This window comes from Sorex araneus, chromosome 11 (genome assembly GCF_027595985.1).
Source record: "Sorex araneus isolate mSorAra2 chromosome 11, mSorAra2.pri, whole genome shotgun sequence".
NCBI classification, from domain to species: domain Eukaryota; kingdom Metazoa; phylum Chordata; class Mammalia; order Eulipotyphla; family Soricidae; genus Sorex; species Sorex araneus.
This window is the reverse complement of record NC_073312.1, coordinates 10,505,213-10,520,339: the sequence shown is the minus strand read 5'-3', so window position 1 is coordinate 10,520,339 and position 15,127 is coordinate 10,505,213. Positions and strand designations below refer to the sequence as shown.

The 15,127-nt window shown below is 51.8% G+C and overlaps 1 protein-coding gene across 3 annotated transcripts in view; it reads right to left on the bottom strand.

The window, feature by feature from the left end:
• The window catches only part of HSPA12A (heat shock protein family A (Hsp70) member 12A), a 125,576-nt gene that overhangs the window by 105,538 nt on the left and 4,911 nt on the right, over positions 1-15,127 (bottom strand). The window contains exons 2-3 of one of the 3 annotated variants that reach the window (XM_055119664.1): positions 4,607-4,667; positions 4,318-4,405 (exon numbers count right to left, since the gene is read on the bottom strand). In XM_055119664.1, coding sequence (XP_054975639.1) covers positions 4,318-4,405 — 88 coding nt within the window. In that variant the 5' untranslated portion in view covers positions 4,607-4,667. Of the gene's footprint in view, positions 1-2,245; positions 2,390-4,317; positions 4,406-4,606; positions 4,668-15,127 lie in introns of those variants that run through there. The other 2 variants (XM_055119666.1, XM_055119663.1) reach the window with 2 other exon arrangements.

Genomic DNA, 15,127 nt, shown 5'->3' with positions numbered 1-15,127 from the left:
AGCATCGCTCTGCACTGCCTGGGAGAAGACATGGGGGCTCATACCAACGGGCTCCCGGGAAGCTGCAGCCCCAGAGAGCCTGTGTCTCCCACTTTCCCGGCCTTTGGGGTGGGCCGGGCAGCTCGGTGCTGCTCCTTGGGGACTCCAAGATCCACCAAGACCCCGAGGGGGGGGGGACCAGCCTCACCCTGGACTTGACCCCAGTGCCCTTTGGGCCCCGTTGCTCAGAGGCGTTGTCTCTGCTGCTGCTGCTTTATTCCTCGCAGGCCACGAGGCCCTTCTGCGTGGGGCCGGGGAGTGGGTGAGTGGGAGGGAACACAGCACGGAGCTGGGAGGAGACTCGGACACATTTCAAAGGGGGAAGCCCACCTCCAGCGGGGCTGTGTGGCACCGGGGCTGTGTTTCTCGGGATTTCCGACCAGCTGCAATTTCCAGGAAGAGGAAGAGGGGCTTCTGCCAGGAAGTGCTTCTGCACGTGCTTCCAGAAGGATCGCCCACCTCTGTAGACGGGTGCTAGGCGTGGCTGGTCACCAGAACAGGTGGCCCTCAGGCACCCACCCTTCCTCACCCTTCCAGAATGCCTTTCTTGGACAGCATCTCGGCACCTGGGCCGCCCCGGCTGGCCAGAGCAGACACCGTCTGAGGAGGTTCAGTGCCCGAGCCCAAGCTTTGCAGCAAGGGTGGGGTCAGGGTCACTGGCCCCTGAGACAGGGCCCCCTACCTGCTCCACAGAGTCCCGTACTAAGCAAAGACGCAGAACCCTCTCACTCGAGCTTCCACGACTTTCAAGATGCGGACCACAGAGCATGCAGCCAAGCGCAGGGACTGAGTGCCCGCAGCGGTCACTTGGGGTTACCTTCTGTGCCCACCGGGGGCCTCGGGTGGGTCACGGGCACTGCCAGACCAAGACCAGGCAGCTGTTCTTACACACGACCACCTGCTCCTGGCCTCACGGAAGAAGAACACTTTATGAAACGACCGAAGGCTTACACCTGAACACCTCAAAAATGCCCCACCTGGGCTGGAGTGATAGCATGGGGGGAGGGAGCAGAGTTTGCCTTGCACGTGGTCCACCAGGTTCAATCCCCGGCATCGCATATGGTCCCCTGAGCACTGCCAGGAGTAATTACTGAGTGTGAGCCAGGAGTAACTCCTGAGCATCGCCAGGTGTGACCCCCAAAGTGAAAAGTAAATAAATAATTAATAAAAATGTAAAACCCACAGAAAACACCTCAGAGAGACCTGAGAAGTGCCGGCACAGAGAAACTCCATCTTCATTCTCGCCCACACATCCCGAGATGGGGAGGGATGGCGGGAAGGGACGGTGACGTTGAGATGGCCACCGCAGGGCAGGAAAGGGGCCCCGCCCTCAAGGCTTCTGTGGGTCTCAAATGATGGATGGGTCTAGCAGGGCCCCAGAGGAAGGTTCCGGAAGGATGCGGAGAGCAAAAGCAGGCAGAGGAGGGTCGATGGGCTGGGGGGGGGGGGAGCGTGCAGCCGGGGCTAGCACATCACTCCAGGGGTGATTCGCAGTCAGAGCCGGGCAGCACTCCCGGTTCCAGAAGTGGACCTTATGAACACCTCGTGGCTACCATGCTCCTGGGTGAAACAGCCTTACCCGTGGCCCGTCAAAGCCGCAGCTGGTGCGTGAATGACTCGTGAACCTCCCGCCGGCCCGTCCAGGCCACGGAGGTCCCCAGCTGCAGCCAAGCCCGGGTCTCCTGCACGCGGCCCACCGGCCGGGCTCGCCCTTCCCACGGGGCACCGCATGCCACAGGGCGCCAGGGGGGAGTCCCAGAGTCCACCCCTTCCCGTCCCTCCTCCTTTCTGGCACCTTCCCCTCAGGCGTTCATAGACAAACCCTGGTGGGTGCGGGTCACTCTCCCCCACCTCCTCACTGTGCAACAGCCGCACCCCTGAGTTCGATGGCACCCCTGAGTTCAATGCCCTGGGCCTGCTGCCCCCCACCTGGGGCCATGAACCGCTCAGCAGGGACTGGTGCCTGCTCCGGAGAGCGGGGCCTGCTCCAGCCGGTTCTAGGAGGAAGGGTGCAGAGATGCCCCAGGTCCAGTTGGGGCCCCAGATCAAATTCTGGACCCGCAAATGTCTTGCGGTCATGGGGCTGCCCCTGGGTGCGGCAGCTGCCCGTTGCAGGGGCACCTGGACGCCAGGGTTGTTCCGAGTTGTGAAAACAGGAAGAGACAAAGAGCAGTGGGAAACAAAATGCGAAAGGAGAGAACCATACCAGCCCCTCCTCTGCTACTCCAACGGGGCATGCATTTCAGGGTCAACTGAGGTCTTCAAAGAGCCTTCCAGAAACAAAGAAAGCACGAGAAGGTGGGGACGCGCTACCAATCCCGCCTCGTTTTTTCAGACAATCATTTCTCTCCTGGAAAAAAGAAACCAACTCAAACAACACATTATTTATTGAGCACCTACTATGCGACAAGAGCTTGATTTCCAATGGCACCATCGGGGATTTCTTTTCAACTGTCCTTTCTTCTTTAAAAATAGGTAAAGCATGGCTCAGGATGCTTAAGCAACATAGTAACTGAATTCTTTCCCCCTCCAAGCGTTTAAGATTACTATGAATGAACATCTTTAGAAGCAAAAGCCAGATGGCTGTGCAGAGTTTTTTATACAATACATATAATGTAAATACATGTAATATATAATTATACATTATATATACATAAAACATTTGGCTTTGTTTTCTTTCTATTATTGTTTTCTCCCCAAAACTTTCCTTTTCTTTTTTCTACTTTCTGATTTTTTAGGGAGGAAAAACAAAAATCTAGCATCTGGAGTCTGAGACCACTTGAAGGAACCGGGCTGGGGACTGCTAATGACCTCCCAGAGATAACCCAAAGCGCTGATTTAGCAAAGCCCATTCTTGACCTTGACACAGACAAGACAGGCGCAGGGGAAGGACTTGCCAGGGAACAGCTCCAGAGAAAAGGATCATAGAAGCGCTGGGAGTCCACGAGGCGCCCTCCCCGCATTCAGCAAACACCTGGCTAAGTTGGAAAACATGACCGCACCACCCTTCCTACTGGCCCCGATTGAAGCTGTCAGCTCTCGGCTTGTCACCAGTTGCACTGGGAGGCCCCGGGCAGCCACAAGAGCCCTAATTAGGCAGAAATGACACTTCTACAACTGACCTGCCAGGACCTTTGGCAAACCATTTAACATCATTAGTTAACATTTTTTAAAAAGTGTGAATGTAAATGAACAGCCAGTGGCTTTCAATGGAGTTTGTCGGTGGCATGCCCCCCCCACCCCCCTCCGTCTCAGCCTTTCTCTCTGCATGAATAGCCCGCTTGTTTTCCCCAGAATTAGAGGGAGGTGCTGGGGAAGGAGGAGGAAGAAGACTGGTCCTCCGTGAGGGGAGACATGTTAGGGCTGAAACGGGCTCAGAGGAGCAGACAGACATCCCCGCCTTCCCGTGAGGGGACCCCTGGTCCCCATCACACGCTGGTGGGCTGGCCAGGGGTGCCTCCAGGGAGGTGAGCTGGGCTCATGAGCACCGCACAGACCATACCAGGCTCTGCTTAGCTGGGCGAGACATTTGTACCCTGACTCAAAGGGGTCCCTCAGAGATGGATCCAGAACCCCGTAATTAAGCCAACCTCGCAGTGTTGCAGGGAAGTGATTCATGAGACTCTCTTGATTTCCCAGGACACACGAACACCCTATTTTCATTCTACTGCACATACATCCATTGCATGTACCACAGTATTAAGGTGGGGGGGGAATTATTAAAAAAAGAATGAGAATACTCAATTAAAAACATCTTTTGTTGTTGTTCAAAAGGCTGAAGAGCAGATCTTGCATGTGGGAGCCCTGGATTTGATCCCCGCTTCACAGGATCCCCACACAAGCACTGCTGGGAAAAGCCCCTGAGTCCATATGGGGCCCCCAAACATCTCTGAGTAATGAAAAAAAAAAAGGTGACGGGCCATCTGCGCCTCCATGAGTCATCTTTAGACTGGCGGCGCATCTGGTGAAAAAGTGGATCATCTGCAGGTCGCACGCGGACACGGGGGTTGCTGCTCCCTCTCTCTCTCTCTCTCTCTCTCTCTCTCTCTCTCTCTCTCTCTCTCTCTCTCTCTCTCTCCCCTCTCTCCCCTCTCTCTACTCCGGCCCAGGGGCGAGAAGCTGTTCCACCACAGAGAGCCCGCCCGCACACACGGGCCCGGAGGCCGAGGCGAGCCAGCTTGCAGACCCGCACTGAGCTGGGCTCCACACGAAGGCCCGGGCGGGGGCCCACGAGCACGGAGGCTGGCTTGATACTTACACACATGGGGCGGTTCCTACCTGCGGCCGCTATCTCCCACTTTGAATCACACTTCACTTTGCTCTTGGCCGTGCACCCACAGAATCCGTACACGCCGACGCTCTCCATCTGTGGGAGGGAGGAGAGAGCGCCCGCTGTGAGGAGGTCACGCGCTCTCTGGGTTCCCACCTTGCCCCCACGGGTGGCGCCAGTTGGAAGTGGCCAGCAGCACTCTGGGGGGTGCGGGGGGGGGTGTGGAAGGAGAGAGACTGGGAGGGGCGGGCTGCTGAGGAAGGGGCTCCTGGCTGGGCTGGGGCCCTGGGCACTTACCACCTACTCGAGGTATGGTCTGGGGCAGGGTGCTTAGCCCCCCAATCTCAGATGCTTTCGTCTGTAAGACAGAGATCACGCCTTACTACTTCAGGGAGAAGAAAAAATAAAATAAAAAGGTAAGTGGACATATCACGACAACCGGAAACCCCTGCTCAGATGTGCGGAGTGACCGGGCCCGTGGAACTGCACCAGACTCATCTGCCACGTGTCCCAGAGAGAGGAAATGCGGGGTCCTGTTCCGGATCCCCCGGGGCTGCTGCAGAAAGCCACGAGCCCCCCCGACAGCAACCCGGGTCCCTCCCTGGCCCCAGTCCTCCGAGTCTGTTTCTTCTCAGAAGGCCTGGGAGGATCACAAAGAAAAGTGTTTGGGGTCCTTGGGGGAGTCACAGGACACTCGGTACCCTCAGGGATCTGGGGCAGCCTGTCTGGGCTGTGTGGGGATTTCTGGGCGCCGGACACAGTGGGGGTCCCTGAACTGAGATGCTGTGCGCCTGGCAACCCCCCTGCCCCCCGGGACCTGAGCTGGGGACAGTTGGGACACCCATATTCTGGAAGCAGCCCTTTCCCTGCACTGGGTGCCCTGGGCGGGCTCCACTTGGTCCTGAATTCAAGAGGAACCCAGTGCGGGGGGGGGGGGGGGGGCAGTGAGGAGGAGGGGTGCAGGAGAGAGGGCAGAGGTAAGCCATCTGCGTTTGGGGCAGAAAGAGTGGAAATACCAGGCCGGGTCCTTAATAACAGTAAATGGGACAGGGTGCGGGGGGAGGTGGGGCTGGGGGGAGGTGGGGGGAGCCGCCGTGCTCTGCCGGCTCCTGATGGAACATTTAGTGCTTTTAAGCTAAATACCTCCGCATATTAAGCAAATAGAGAAAAGCCAGCTAGAAGATGTCAGCAAATTGAAGCGGGGCGACGCAGGGGGAAAGCCGATAGGAGGTGTCTGGCTTTGACCCCCTTCCCCATCGCGGGCCCCATCCGCCGGCTTGTTTAGTATTGCTTCTCCTCTCCAGCTGCGGAGCTTATTGAAAAGCTCTCGCTCCCTGCCTGGTTTTGGCACATTTTCTGCAGGTGCCTCCTACTGCGGCCACAATGGGCTGCCGGGGAGGTTCAGACCTGTCAACAGCTCCCGGGAAGGGGGTGGGCCCCGCTGTCTTAAAGGGCCAGTGACAGGATGTGCAGTCACCTGCTGATGGAGGGGTTCCTTCTTCGCCACCCCCCCCACCACCACCCAGCCCCCCAGCCTCCAGCCCCCAACCCACCCACCACCCCTGCGCTCCCTTTCTCCCTTTAATGATTTAACTTGATCGCTTTGGGTCCTTTCTGGAAGGGGAATTGCTCCATTGATCATATACAGTAATTGCCTGTAAAAACATTGCTCCCCAACGACTACTCCGTTCCGGCTGAAAATGTCACAGCAATTGAACAGCTCTTAGCGGGTTCAGGAAGGCGGCCCCTCAAGAGAAGCCTCTGTCTCGGGTCTCCCAGTACCTGGGCGTCCCTGTGGGGACGCGCTAAGGTGCCATGGAGGAGTCCCCGCTTTCTGGACATAGAGGAGGACTTTTTATGTGTGGTTGGGGACGACGACCCCCACCCCCCAACACCACGTCTAAAATGCAACTGATCCCTTCAGGGCAGAGAATCTTCTCTCCATCACCCAGACCATTCTTTTTTTTTTTTTTTTTTTGCTTTTTGGGTCACACCTGGCGATGCACAGGGGTTCCTCCTGACTCTGCACTCAGGAATTACTCCTGGCAGTGTTCAGGGGACCATATGGGATGCTGGGAATTGAACCCGGGTCAGCTGCGTGCAAGGCAAACGCCCTACCCACTGTGCTATTTCTCCAGCCCCACCCAGACCATTCTTGACTCCAGGTCCTGGGGACCCAGGGGAATTGGTGACGGGGTGGGGGGGGGGCGCCGTGTCTCACTTTCATCTCAGTAGCCGCCCTTTGTCTCTGGGAAGTGAGGTCTGGGTTTTGGAGCAGGGTGGGGACACTTCGGTCTGCCCAGCTGTATAGATGCGTCCCTGGGTTGTGGTGGCCGCAGGGACACACTGCAGAAGGACCTGGCCATGCACTTCCAGGGTCTTGGGTGGACCCCTGATTAGTTCTTGGGGGTACGTCACTGTGTGTGGGGGGGGGGTTGTACCTGGGCACGAAGCAGCATGGCAGGTGTGGACAATGCAGGGCATCGAGGGCGACTGCCCAGTTGCTGTAACAGTGGACAGCCCGTGCCTGGTGGGGAGTAAGCGTGACTCTCTCTGCTTAACTTTGAAGACCCCACAGCCTCCCCCCTACCCAGTTACCTCAGCGAGTCAGGGACAAAGCTGTGTCAGGCCTGTGGCCCCTCCCAGGAGAGCACTGGCTGAGGATGAGGCCAGAGCACTGAGCACTGAGGCATGGCTATTGGTGGACTTTTTAAAAAAGCGGCAAAGATACCTGCGGACACCCTTTAAGGCAGGAAGTGGCCTTCAGACTCTCCAAGGGCCTGGAACAAGTTTCTGTTGCTGACAACACCTTTTTCCAGGGTGACTGAGGGGCTCCAGGTTTTGCTCTTTGCCGGGAGTCAATGCGTGGGAAGGGCCAGGAGCCAGTGCCTGGGATCCATTATGTCAGTACAACCTGACCTGTAACTAAGGAACAACCACTTCTTGGGAACGGTTGCAGAACAATGCCCGGGGAAACTGGCATCAGGGCCCACGTCCAGTTCCATTAAACGTTTGCGTTCTTTGCTACTCTCCCATTCTGCCCACTTCCTCAGATAATCAATGACAAAAGACTAGCTTAGGAGAAATAAAATTGGAGCTTGCTCCCATTCTTCCTTTGTCCATCTCACTCTTCTGTGTCTGTCTGTGTCTGTCTCCTTTTCACTCTCCCGGCTACCCACATTGACCAAGTCCCGCAGGACGGGCCAGCTCTTGATTTGCTGTCCCCGTGAGTCCGAATGCACACGCCATTCAGTTAGAGTCTCACACAGGCCAGCCCGTGAGCCCTTCTCCGAGACAGACGCTGCTTCTCTGTCCAGAACCCCCCAGTGGGAAGGGAATGAAATGATTCTTTCCACTGACACCCAAGGGGGTGCCAGCACTTTCCCCACTGGGAAACTGGGGGGTTTCCTGAGCAGCTTACGTGGAGGTGGGGGGCTTACACCTTCCTCTCCAGGGGAAGTTCTGTGAAAGGAGACAAGGAAGCGAAATGAGGTCCAGAGTAGCCCTTGCTCTGTGGTTGCCTGATCTAGAAAAATGATCCAGGAAGGGGCTGGAGTGCTAGTACACCGGGCAGGGTGTTTGCCTTGCACATGGCCGACCCAGGTTCAATCCCCAGCATCCCACATGGTCCGCCAAGCACCGCCAGGAATGACTCCTGAGTGTAGAGCCAGGAGTAACCCCTGTGCATCGCCGAGTATGACCCAAAAAGAAAAATAAACGTAGGCAGAGGCTCAGGGGAACGTGCTGGTGCTCGCAGGTGCCGGAGGAAAGAGCAGAAGTGGCTCAGGCACTGGCAGTCGGACCAGGAGAGTGGGCGAGGGTGGCTGGGCGGGACCCCCTGAAGCAGCATCTCTGGGGAGGAGTTCGCCAGAAGGAAACTTGAGGGGGGCCAGGCTGGTGGGCTCAGCCAGTGCCTCTGCATTAACTCCCTGATGAAGGGGTGCGGGTGTGTTGGTGCCACCGCACGGGCTGGGGTGGGGGACACGGCCAATGTTCGGGATGAATACGCGGGCAGACGGCACAGCACACTTCCGGGCCATCTTTTCTGCACACGTGCCAGAGGTCTGAGCAGGACCCCAAGTTCCACACAACCCCATGGGGGTTACCTCTGAGCAGCCCTCCTGGGGTTCTGCCCAGCGCAGGAGAAACCACCTGCCAGACAAGGTGGAATCTGCCCTGGTGTCATGTTCACTGGCACTTTCGTCCCCAGCGGCATTCGTGAGGATGCTCCACGTGCATTCAAAGACATATGATTTAAGAACACAAATTTGTCTTTGTTTTGGGGACACACCAGGCAGTGCTCAGGGATCACTCCTGCGTGCTCGGGAGGCCATAGGGGATCGAACCTGGGACAGCCACGTGCTAGGTAAGCACCCTATCTTCTGTCCTCCCTCTCCGGCCCTAAAGGCATTTCAGAAAGCAAATGAAAAAGCTCTCAGGGCTTCACCTGTGCATGCCCAAGGATGACACACAGCCATGGGAAAAACTGGACAGTGCTCCCCTGATCCGGGCCACGGGAGATTGTTCTGAAGGGTGACAGTTCCCCATCGCATAATTCAACTTGGGTTTTGTGTGCCCTTGGCAGTGCTCGGGGGATGGTGTGGTGGGTGGTGGGGATCGAACCTGAGGCCCCTGCATGCATGCCCCCGTGCTCCGTGCTGCGAGCCATCTCTCCAGCCCCTTTGCAACTCAGACTCATACATATAGATAGGCAGTGGGACATCCTGGACATTTCGATCCGGAAACTAAGCAAGTGCTAGCATTTCTCTCCCACAGCTATCTCAGTGGTCCACACACGGGAACGCTAAGGTCCATTTTAGTTAAAAGACTGACATTTGGCTGACAGGTAATGGGGCCCGCAGTTAAGTATGGATTCCGACACTGGAAAAATGTTCGCTTGAACTTTACAGCTCCTGAACGAAGGTAAGGCCACAGGCTCAGGGGAGAAAAGGACCCTGCTAAGCTAGGCTAAGGTGGATGCATGGGAGTGTTGTAAATGGACATTTTGGCAGCAGCCTTTGTGGGAAGCCAGGCGAGTTGGGGGAGCTTGCTCTGCCCCCTGTTTGCCCTGCATGTGGCCGACCTGGGTTCGATCCCCGGCATCCCATATGGTCCTCCAAGCACTGCCAGGAGTAATTCCTGAGTGCAAAGCCAGGAGTAATCCCTGAGCATTGCTGGGTGTGACCCCCCCAAAAAAAGAAAGAAAAAAGAAAAGAAACAAGTGCAAAGTTTCCTTCCTTCCCAAAGTCAGGAAATTCTATATTAGTCATATATCTATATCTATATCTATATCCATTATCTATATCTATCCACCCAAGGCCAGGGAAAACAGGGGCCAGGAGGTCTGGTCAATGGTTGGAAGCTTGCCACAAGAGTGTCTGGGGGGTGAAGGACAGGTCGGATAGAGAAGGAAGCAGTATGACAACGATAGTTGGAACTGATCATTTTGGATAGGACTGAGTGTTGAAAGTAGGTAAAGGGATACATCTGATAACCTTCCAGTATCTGCATTACAAACCATAAGGCCCAAAAGGAAAGAGAGAGAGAAGTGAGAGAGAGAGAGAGAGAGAGAGAGAGAGAGAGAGAAGTGCCTGCCACAAAGGCAGGCAGAGGGAGGGAAATGAGGACATTGTGGTGGGAAATATTCAATGGTGAAGGGATGGATGTTCGAACATTATATTACTGAAACCCAATCATGAATAACTTTGTAACTGTTTACCAATGAATTAAAAAAAATTAAATTTAAAATAAACCGCCCCCCAAACAAAAGTCAGGAAAGTGCCCCATCACCCAAGGAGAGACACCCCCCCCCCCATGCTCTGTTCTCCACAGCTTGATGGACAGAGGAGCGGGCCATCGGCCTCCAGTCTCCTTTGGCCCTTGGCCTCCAGTCCTCCCCTGCCTCTTCTCCAACAGCCCACTTTAAAATATGCCACTGGAACAGCCCCAGGTGACTGAGCCAAGGGCTGCTGGGTGGATACCTACAACAAAATAGCTAAAGCTCAGTTTGGTTTTTTTGGTCAAGGTAAATGAGGCAGGTGGCATGAGGCAGAGCCCTGAGGTCTAATTTTGGAGAGAAAGGAGCCTCACTCATAAACACAGCAGCAATGGGGATGACCCTCAGGACCACAGTCCAGGCAGAAGCGGGGACGAGAGTCTCTGGTCTACCAGCGCAGGGTCTGATGTTGTGAAGTGGAATGGTGCGTTTTTTTCTTAGCATCAGGGTTTGGAAGAGAGCAAAAGAGTTCAAGGGACGTGTGTCATGAGTTAGAATCACACAGAGGTGAAAGATGAAATGCTGGTATCAGTGAACGAGACAAATGACCCCGCATCCTTGATGTCTCCTTTTCCCTTCACACAGCAAATTCTACTTGGTTGTGCAGTCTTTGTCAAACACAAATGAAAAGAGATCTTATTTGGAATTATTTGCTCTGACAGCAATCCCTGCTCTCTCAGAGTTACAATCTCAAGAGCAGCTACTAATCTTCCAATGGGCTTAGAGGAAAGACACAGGGAAAAAAATTTAACTGGATAGACAGTTTAATAAATGCTCACACACGGAACAATTTTCCTTCTAAAACTTGTCGACATACAAATATCATACTTGAAAAGATTTTGCATGGGCATGCTTGTTCTATGAAACACGGTCTGATGCGTATCTTACCAAAGAAAGTCTCTGATTAGGAATTCTCAACATCAGCACCCGGAAGGTAAATTTTTCCTCTACCCCGTCAGCTCTGCTCTACAGAAGGCAGAGCATCGAGCATCGGGGTTAGGCATTCATGGTTCAAGCCAAAGTCACGTGTTCATAAAGAACAAATAAAAGGCAGCAACTGTTGGCATCCTTTTGCATCACAAAAGAAATCCACCTGGATGCTAGTTCTTACCCACGGGAAGTCTGATTTTTACAGCATAGAGGCAGCAGAGATCCTCCTTCCGAAAGGGCAAGAAGCACGGAAGAGCAGCCTTTGAGATTCCCTGTTCGGGGGGTTGCTGCACAACCTTTTCTCATGAAGGTGGTCAGATTTGGACCCAGCTCAGATGAGAACTACTTCAGTCACTTGATGGCTCAGAAATAAACTGAAAAATTTCCCCCAGCCTTTAAGAGCAGCTATTAAACAAATCCAGCCCTGCAGGGGATAGGGTGGGGAGAGGCAAGAGGTGGCCAATGCAGTGGGCACCTACCCCCCTGTCTGCCTCTCCACAGGCACCCCCCTAAGCACAAAAGGAAATGGAAGTAGGGCAAGCCCCCCCACACACACACGTACTTTTACCCCCAACCTCAGTTTTTCTTCATTGATTCATCTCAGGTAATACCTGCACAAACCTTTTTTCCTCTCTGTCTCTTTACTTCTGCCTGGAAATGACTGCATTTGGGTCCTCTTTCTTCCTCTCCCTGGTCTGTAGTGTTTAACACACAGCGAGGCTGACTCAAGTTCCCGCTGAAGAGAGGCAGCATTTGCAACAGGCAAAGATGATCTCCACTTTAGAAACATCATTTTCCATCTTTCATCCTGCCTACGTTCTCTGCTTCCAGGAGTCACCACCGCGACATTGTTTTCTTGAGAAAAGAATTCTGCTCATCACCCCTTTTGTTTCTACAGCCACCTGCGGTGATGAATACACAATCCAAAAGCATAACTGCACTATTTACTTTTAAAAACAGGGCTCATGATTCCGCACAGGCAGACAATTCCGCGCTGGCTTTCTGCTAATTTAATTTAACACATTAGGTGGGGATTAGAGATTCATTCACAAGTGTTCCCTTAAATAACACTGGAGTTACGTGGGGCTTGAATGATAAGAATTTATATGTGACTGGCATATATATAAAGGAGAGGCAGCACAACCAAGTCAGTATTGAGATGCTTGTCTAAATTAATCATATTCACCAAAAGTACTGGGAATTTTCTCTTTCAAATCACAATTCTTTAGGAAATAACTCTCATCTTGTATAGATGAATAGATTGTTGTTTTTTTTTTTTAGGGGGTGTGGGAAGGGAAGGAGAAAAAAAGAATTTTTTTTTTAACATCCAAAGAACTAGAATCTTCAAAACCCTTAAATGGGACAATTAAATAGAATTCCTGAAAGACAAGCCAAGAAAGAAAAAGGAAAAAAAAACAACCACCACCACAGATCCTGCACTCTGCCAATAAGAAACCTAAATTTAAAGTTCAAACCTAAATTACCAAGACTGAATATTTTCAAATCCTGTAAACATACTTTTGCATGTCTAACCTTTCCCTAAGACTCATGATCCCAGCTGGCGAAATCACCTTTTATTTTTTTATTTTTTTTTTTTTCGACATTGAAATAGAGTTTTATACTGGTGCCAATTGGCATTGTTGCTATGCATTCAGGTATTACATATCACACAATGCAATATGTGAATCAACATAAAATATCAATGTTGCATTCGGCAGTTCTTGTATGCCCACCTTCTGTGGAAATCACCTTTTAAAGGTAAAGATAGTCTTTTGATTTTGCTAATAAGAAAAAGATAGTTCCTCTTAAGCAGATTCGCCTAAAGGACATTTTCTGAGAGGCTAAAATCCCCCCCTTTAATCGGGGTTTTAAGTTTAATGATAAAAGTCAAACAGTTTATCGGCACTGATGCAACCACAAGGTAGGTGGACAGGGGCTTCCCGGGCCAGGAATCAAACCCACCCAATCGGTCTCTGCATGAGAGAGAAAAAGCACAGAGGGAACGTTCCAGGTCAACTGCAGAGCGCAGCTAACTGTTCTCATCACCAGGAATCTGCCTGCTTTCTTCTTTGCTGCCCCCTATGTCGAAAACATGTTTAACATTTTCTACATTCACAGTAAACCCATTACTATTGTTATTTTGCTCCTTTTATATTAAGAAGTACAAATTAGAGACTCTGGTCTTTTTAGGATATTTTATGTGTAATTTGCTTTATGTGCCCTATAATTATGTCACCAAAAATGACTCTTCCGTTATATCTACTTCTATAAAGGTGAATTTTTTTTCGATTTAAAATGGCCAAATCGCTGGAGGAAAGAATTGCATTTTGCTTTTGTTGTTTTTCCTCGTCTCTTTACTGTCTGAACTCACTGGGTAATTGCTCTGCTCCCAGGCTCACTCTGCCTATATAGAAACTGTGCGTCTATACTCTGAAAAATACCAATTAAACTGCCAAGGGTCGCATCTCCAGCAGTATCTTTCGCTTTTCTGTGTCAAAGCCCTTTGAACAAATGACCAGGAGGCGAACTCTGCAAGCGCCTTTGACAGGTTTCCAGCTCGGAACACTCGCATTGTGACTCTGACCCCGGTTTTCTGCCTTAACGTGGGAAGCAAGAGAGAAATAGCACATCAGCACTATAAGTGTGTGCAATCAGGAAAGGTTCAAATCCAAGTGAGGCTATCCGAGGCTTTGATATGGGAGTCGTGGATATTGTTTCTAAAGACATCTCTATCTATTCAGTGCCGTCTAAATTCCTGTGCAAAGCGGGAAAAAGATGTTCAGATAAAACCAGGACGAGGTTTCCATCGCCTTAACTTCGCTGGTGAGAACATCATTTGTTCTGTGCTGAGTGCGGTGGGAGGAAGCACACAGGGGATTTTAAATGCCGCAGCAATTCTATGAAGTTGAACATATTGGCAGGTCGGTTGGGAAATAGTTAAGTAACTTGCCCTGAATCGCATATCTGGGGACTGAAGAACCTGGACTTGACCCCCCTGTGATTCCAAGCCCGAGAGACTACTGTGCCTTTCAGGTTCCACCCATGGTCAGACCATCCTGAGCCATTCTTTGTCAGACATGGATCCACGGAGAAATATCTTTGGCTCTCATCTTGGTAGCACATAATAGCACATACATATTCTAATGATATTACCGACTTACACACACACACACACACACACACACACACACACACACACACACAGAGTAACCTATGCATAGACTCCTACCCCTCAAAGTTCCAACTGAAGAGGTCTGTGGTATGGCCCAAGTATCAGTAGCAATACTGTAGCCCAGTGAATCAAATAATTCTAACTTTAGTTGTGGTGCTAAAATTTGAAGGGCGCTTAGGTTTCTATTATAATGCAGAAAAATCCACAAGTGATTCTAACCGTGCAGCACAGGCCAAAAAAAATCAGTGATCTGGGATTCACACCATTCAGCCAGGCCCTCGGCTCCTGAGAGGGGCAGTACAAGTTGATAAAGCGCCTGTGATTAACAATCTGAGCCAGACCACTGCGGGGAGTTTAAAACCTGAGAGGAAGCGGACAGAGTTGGCTCCTCCTGGGTACGAATCCGCTCTCTCTATTGACTTAACTGTGCAGCCCTGGGCCAATCACTTACCTGCGGAGGCTGTTATGCAGATTCAAGGGGATGACATAAGAAAACCAGGCATGTAAAATTGTTCCATCAGCGGTAACTGCTGCTGTGGGGGCTTTGTTGTTGTTACTGCTACAGTAGTAATGACTCTTGCCAGGAGGCATTAATAATGGAAACATCAAATTACAAGTCACATTTTTTTTTGTCATTAGTCAAACCATTCCTACTTCTAGTATTTAGCACTGAATTGACAGCTATTTGTATTGCAATTAGCTTGGCAATCATATTTCTCATTCGTGACAGCTGGGTGTGGAAGGATGACATTTTTACTCCCATTTTCTGGATGAAGAAGCGGAGCTACAGCCATCTATTCTGCCTCCAGCCTCTACAGGTCTAGAATCAAAGGCACTAAGCAACCATGCTCACTAGTTCCCTATGAAAAATGGTATTCAGCAGATGGCAAGTGCAGAAAAAGAAGAATTAACAAGCCCTTGGTAGCATCCCCAAAATAAC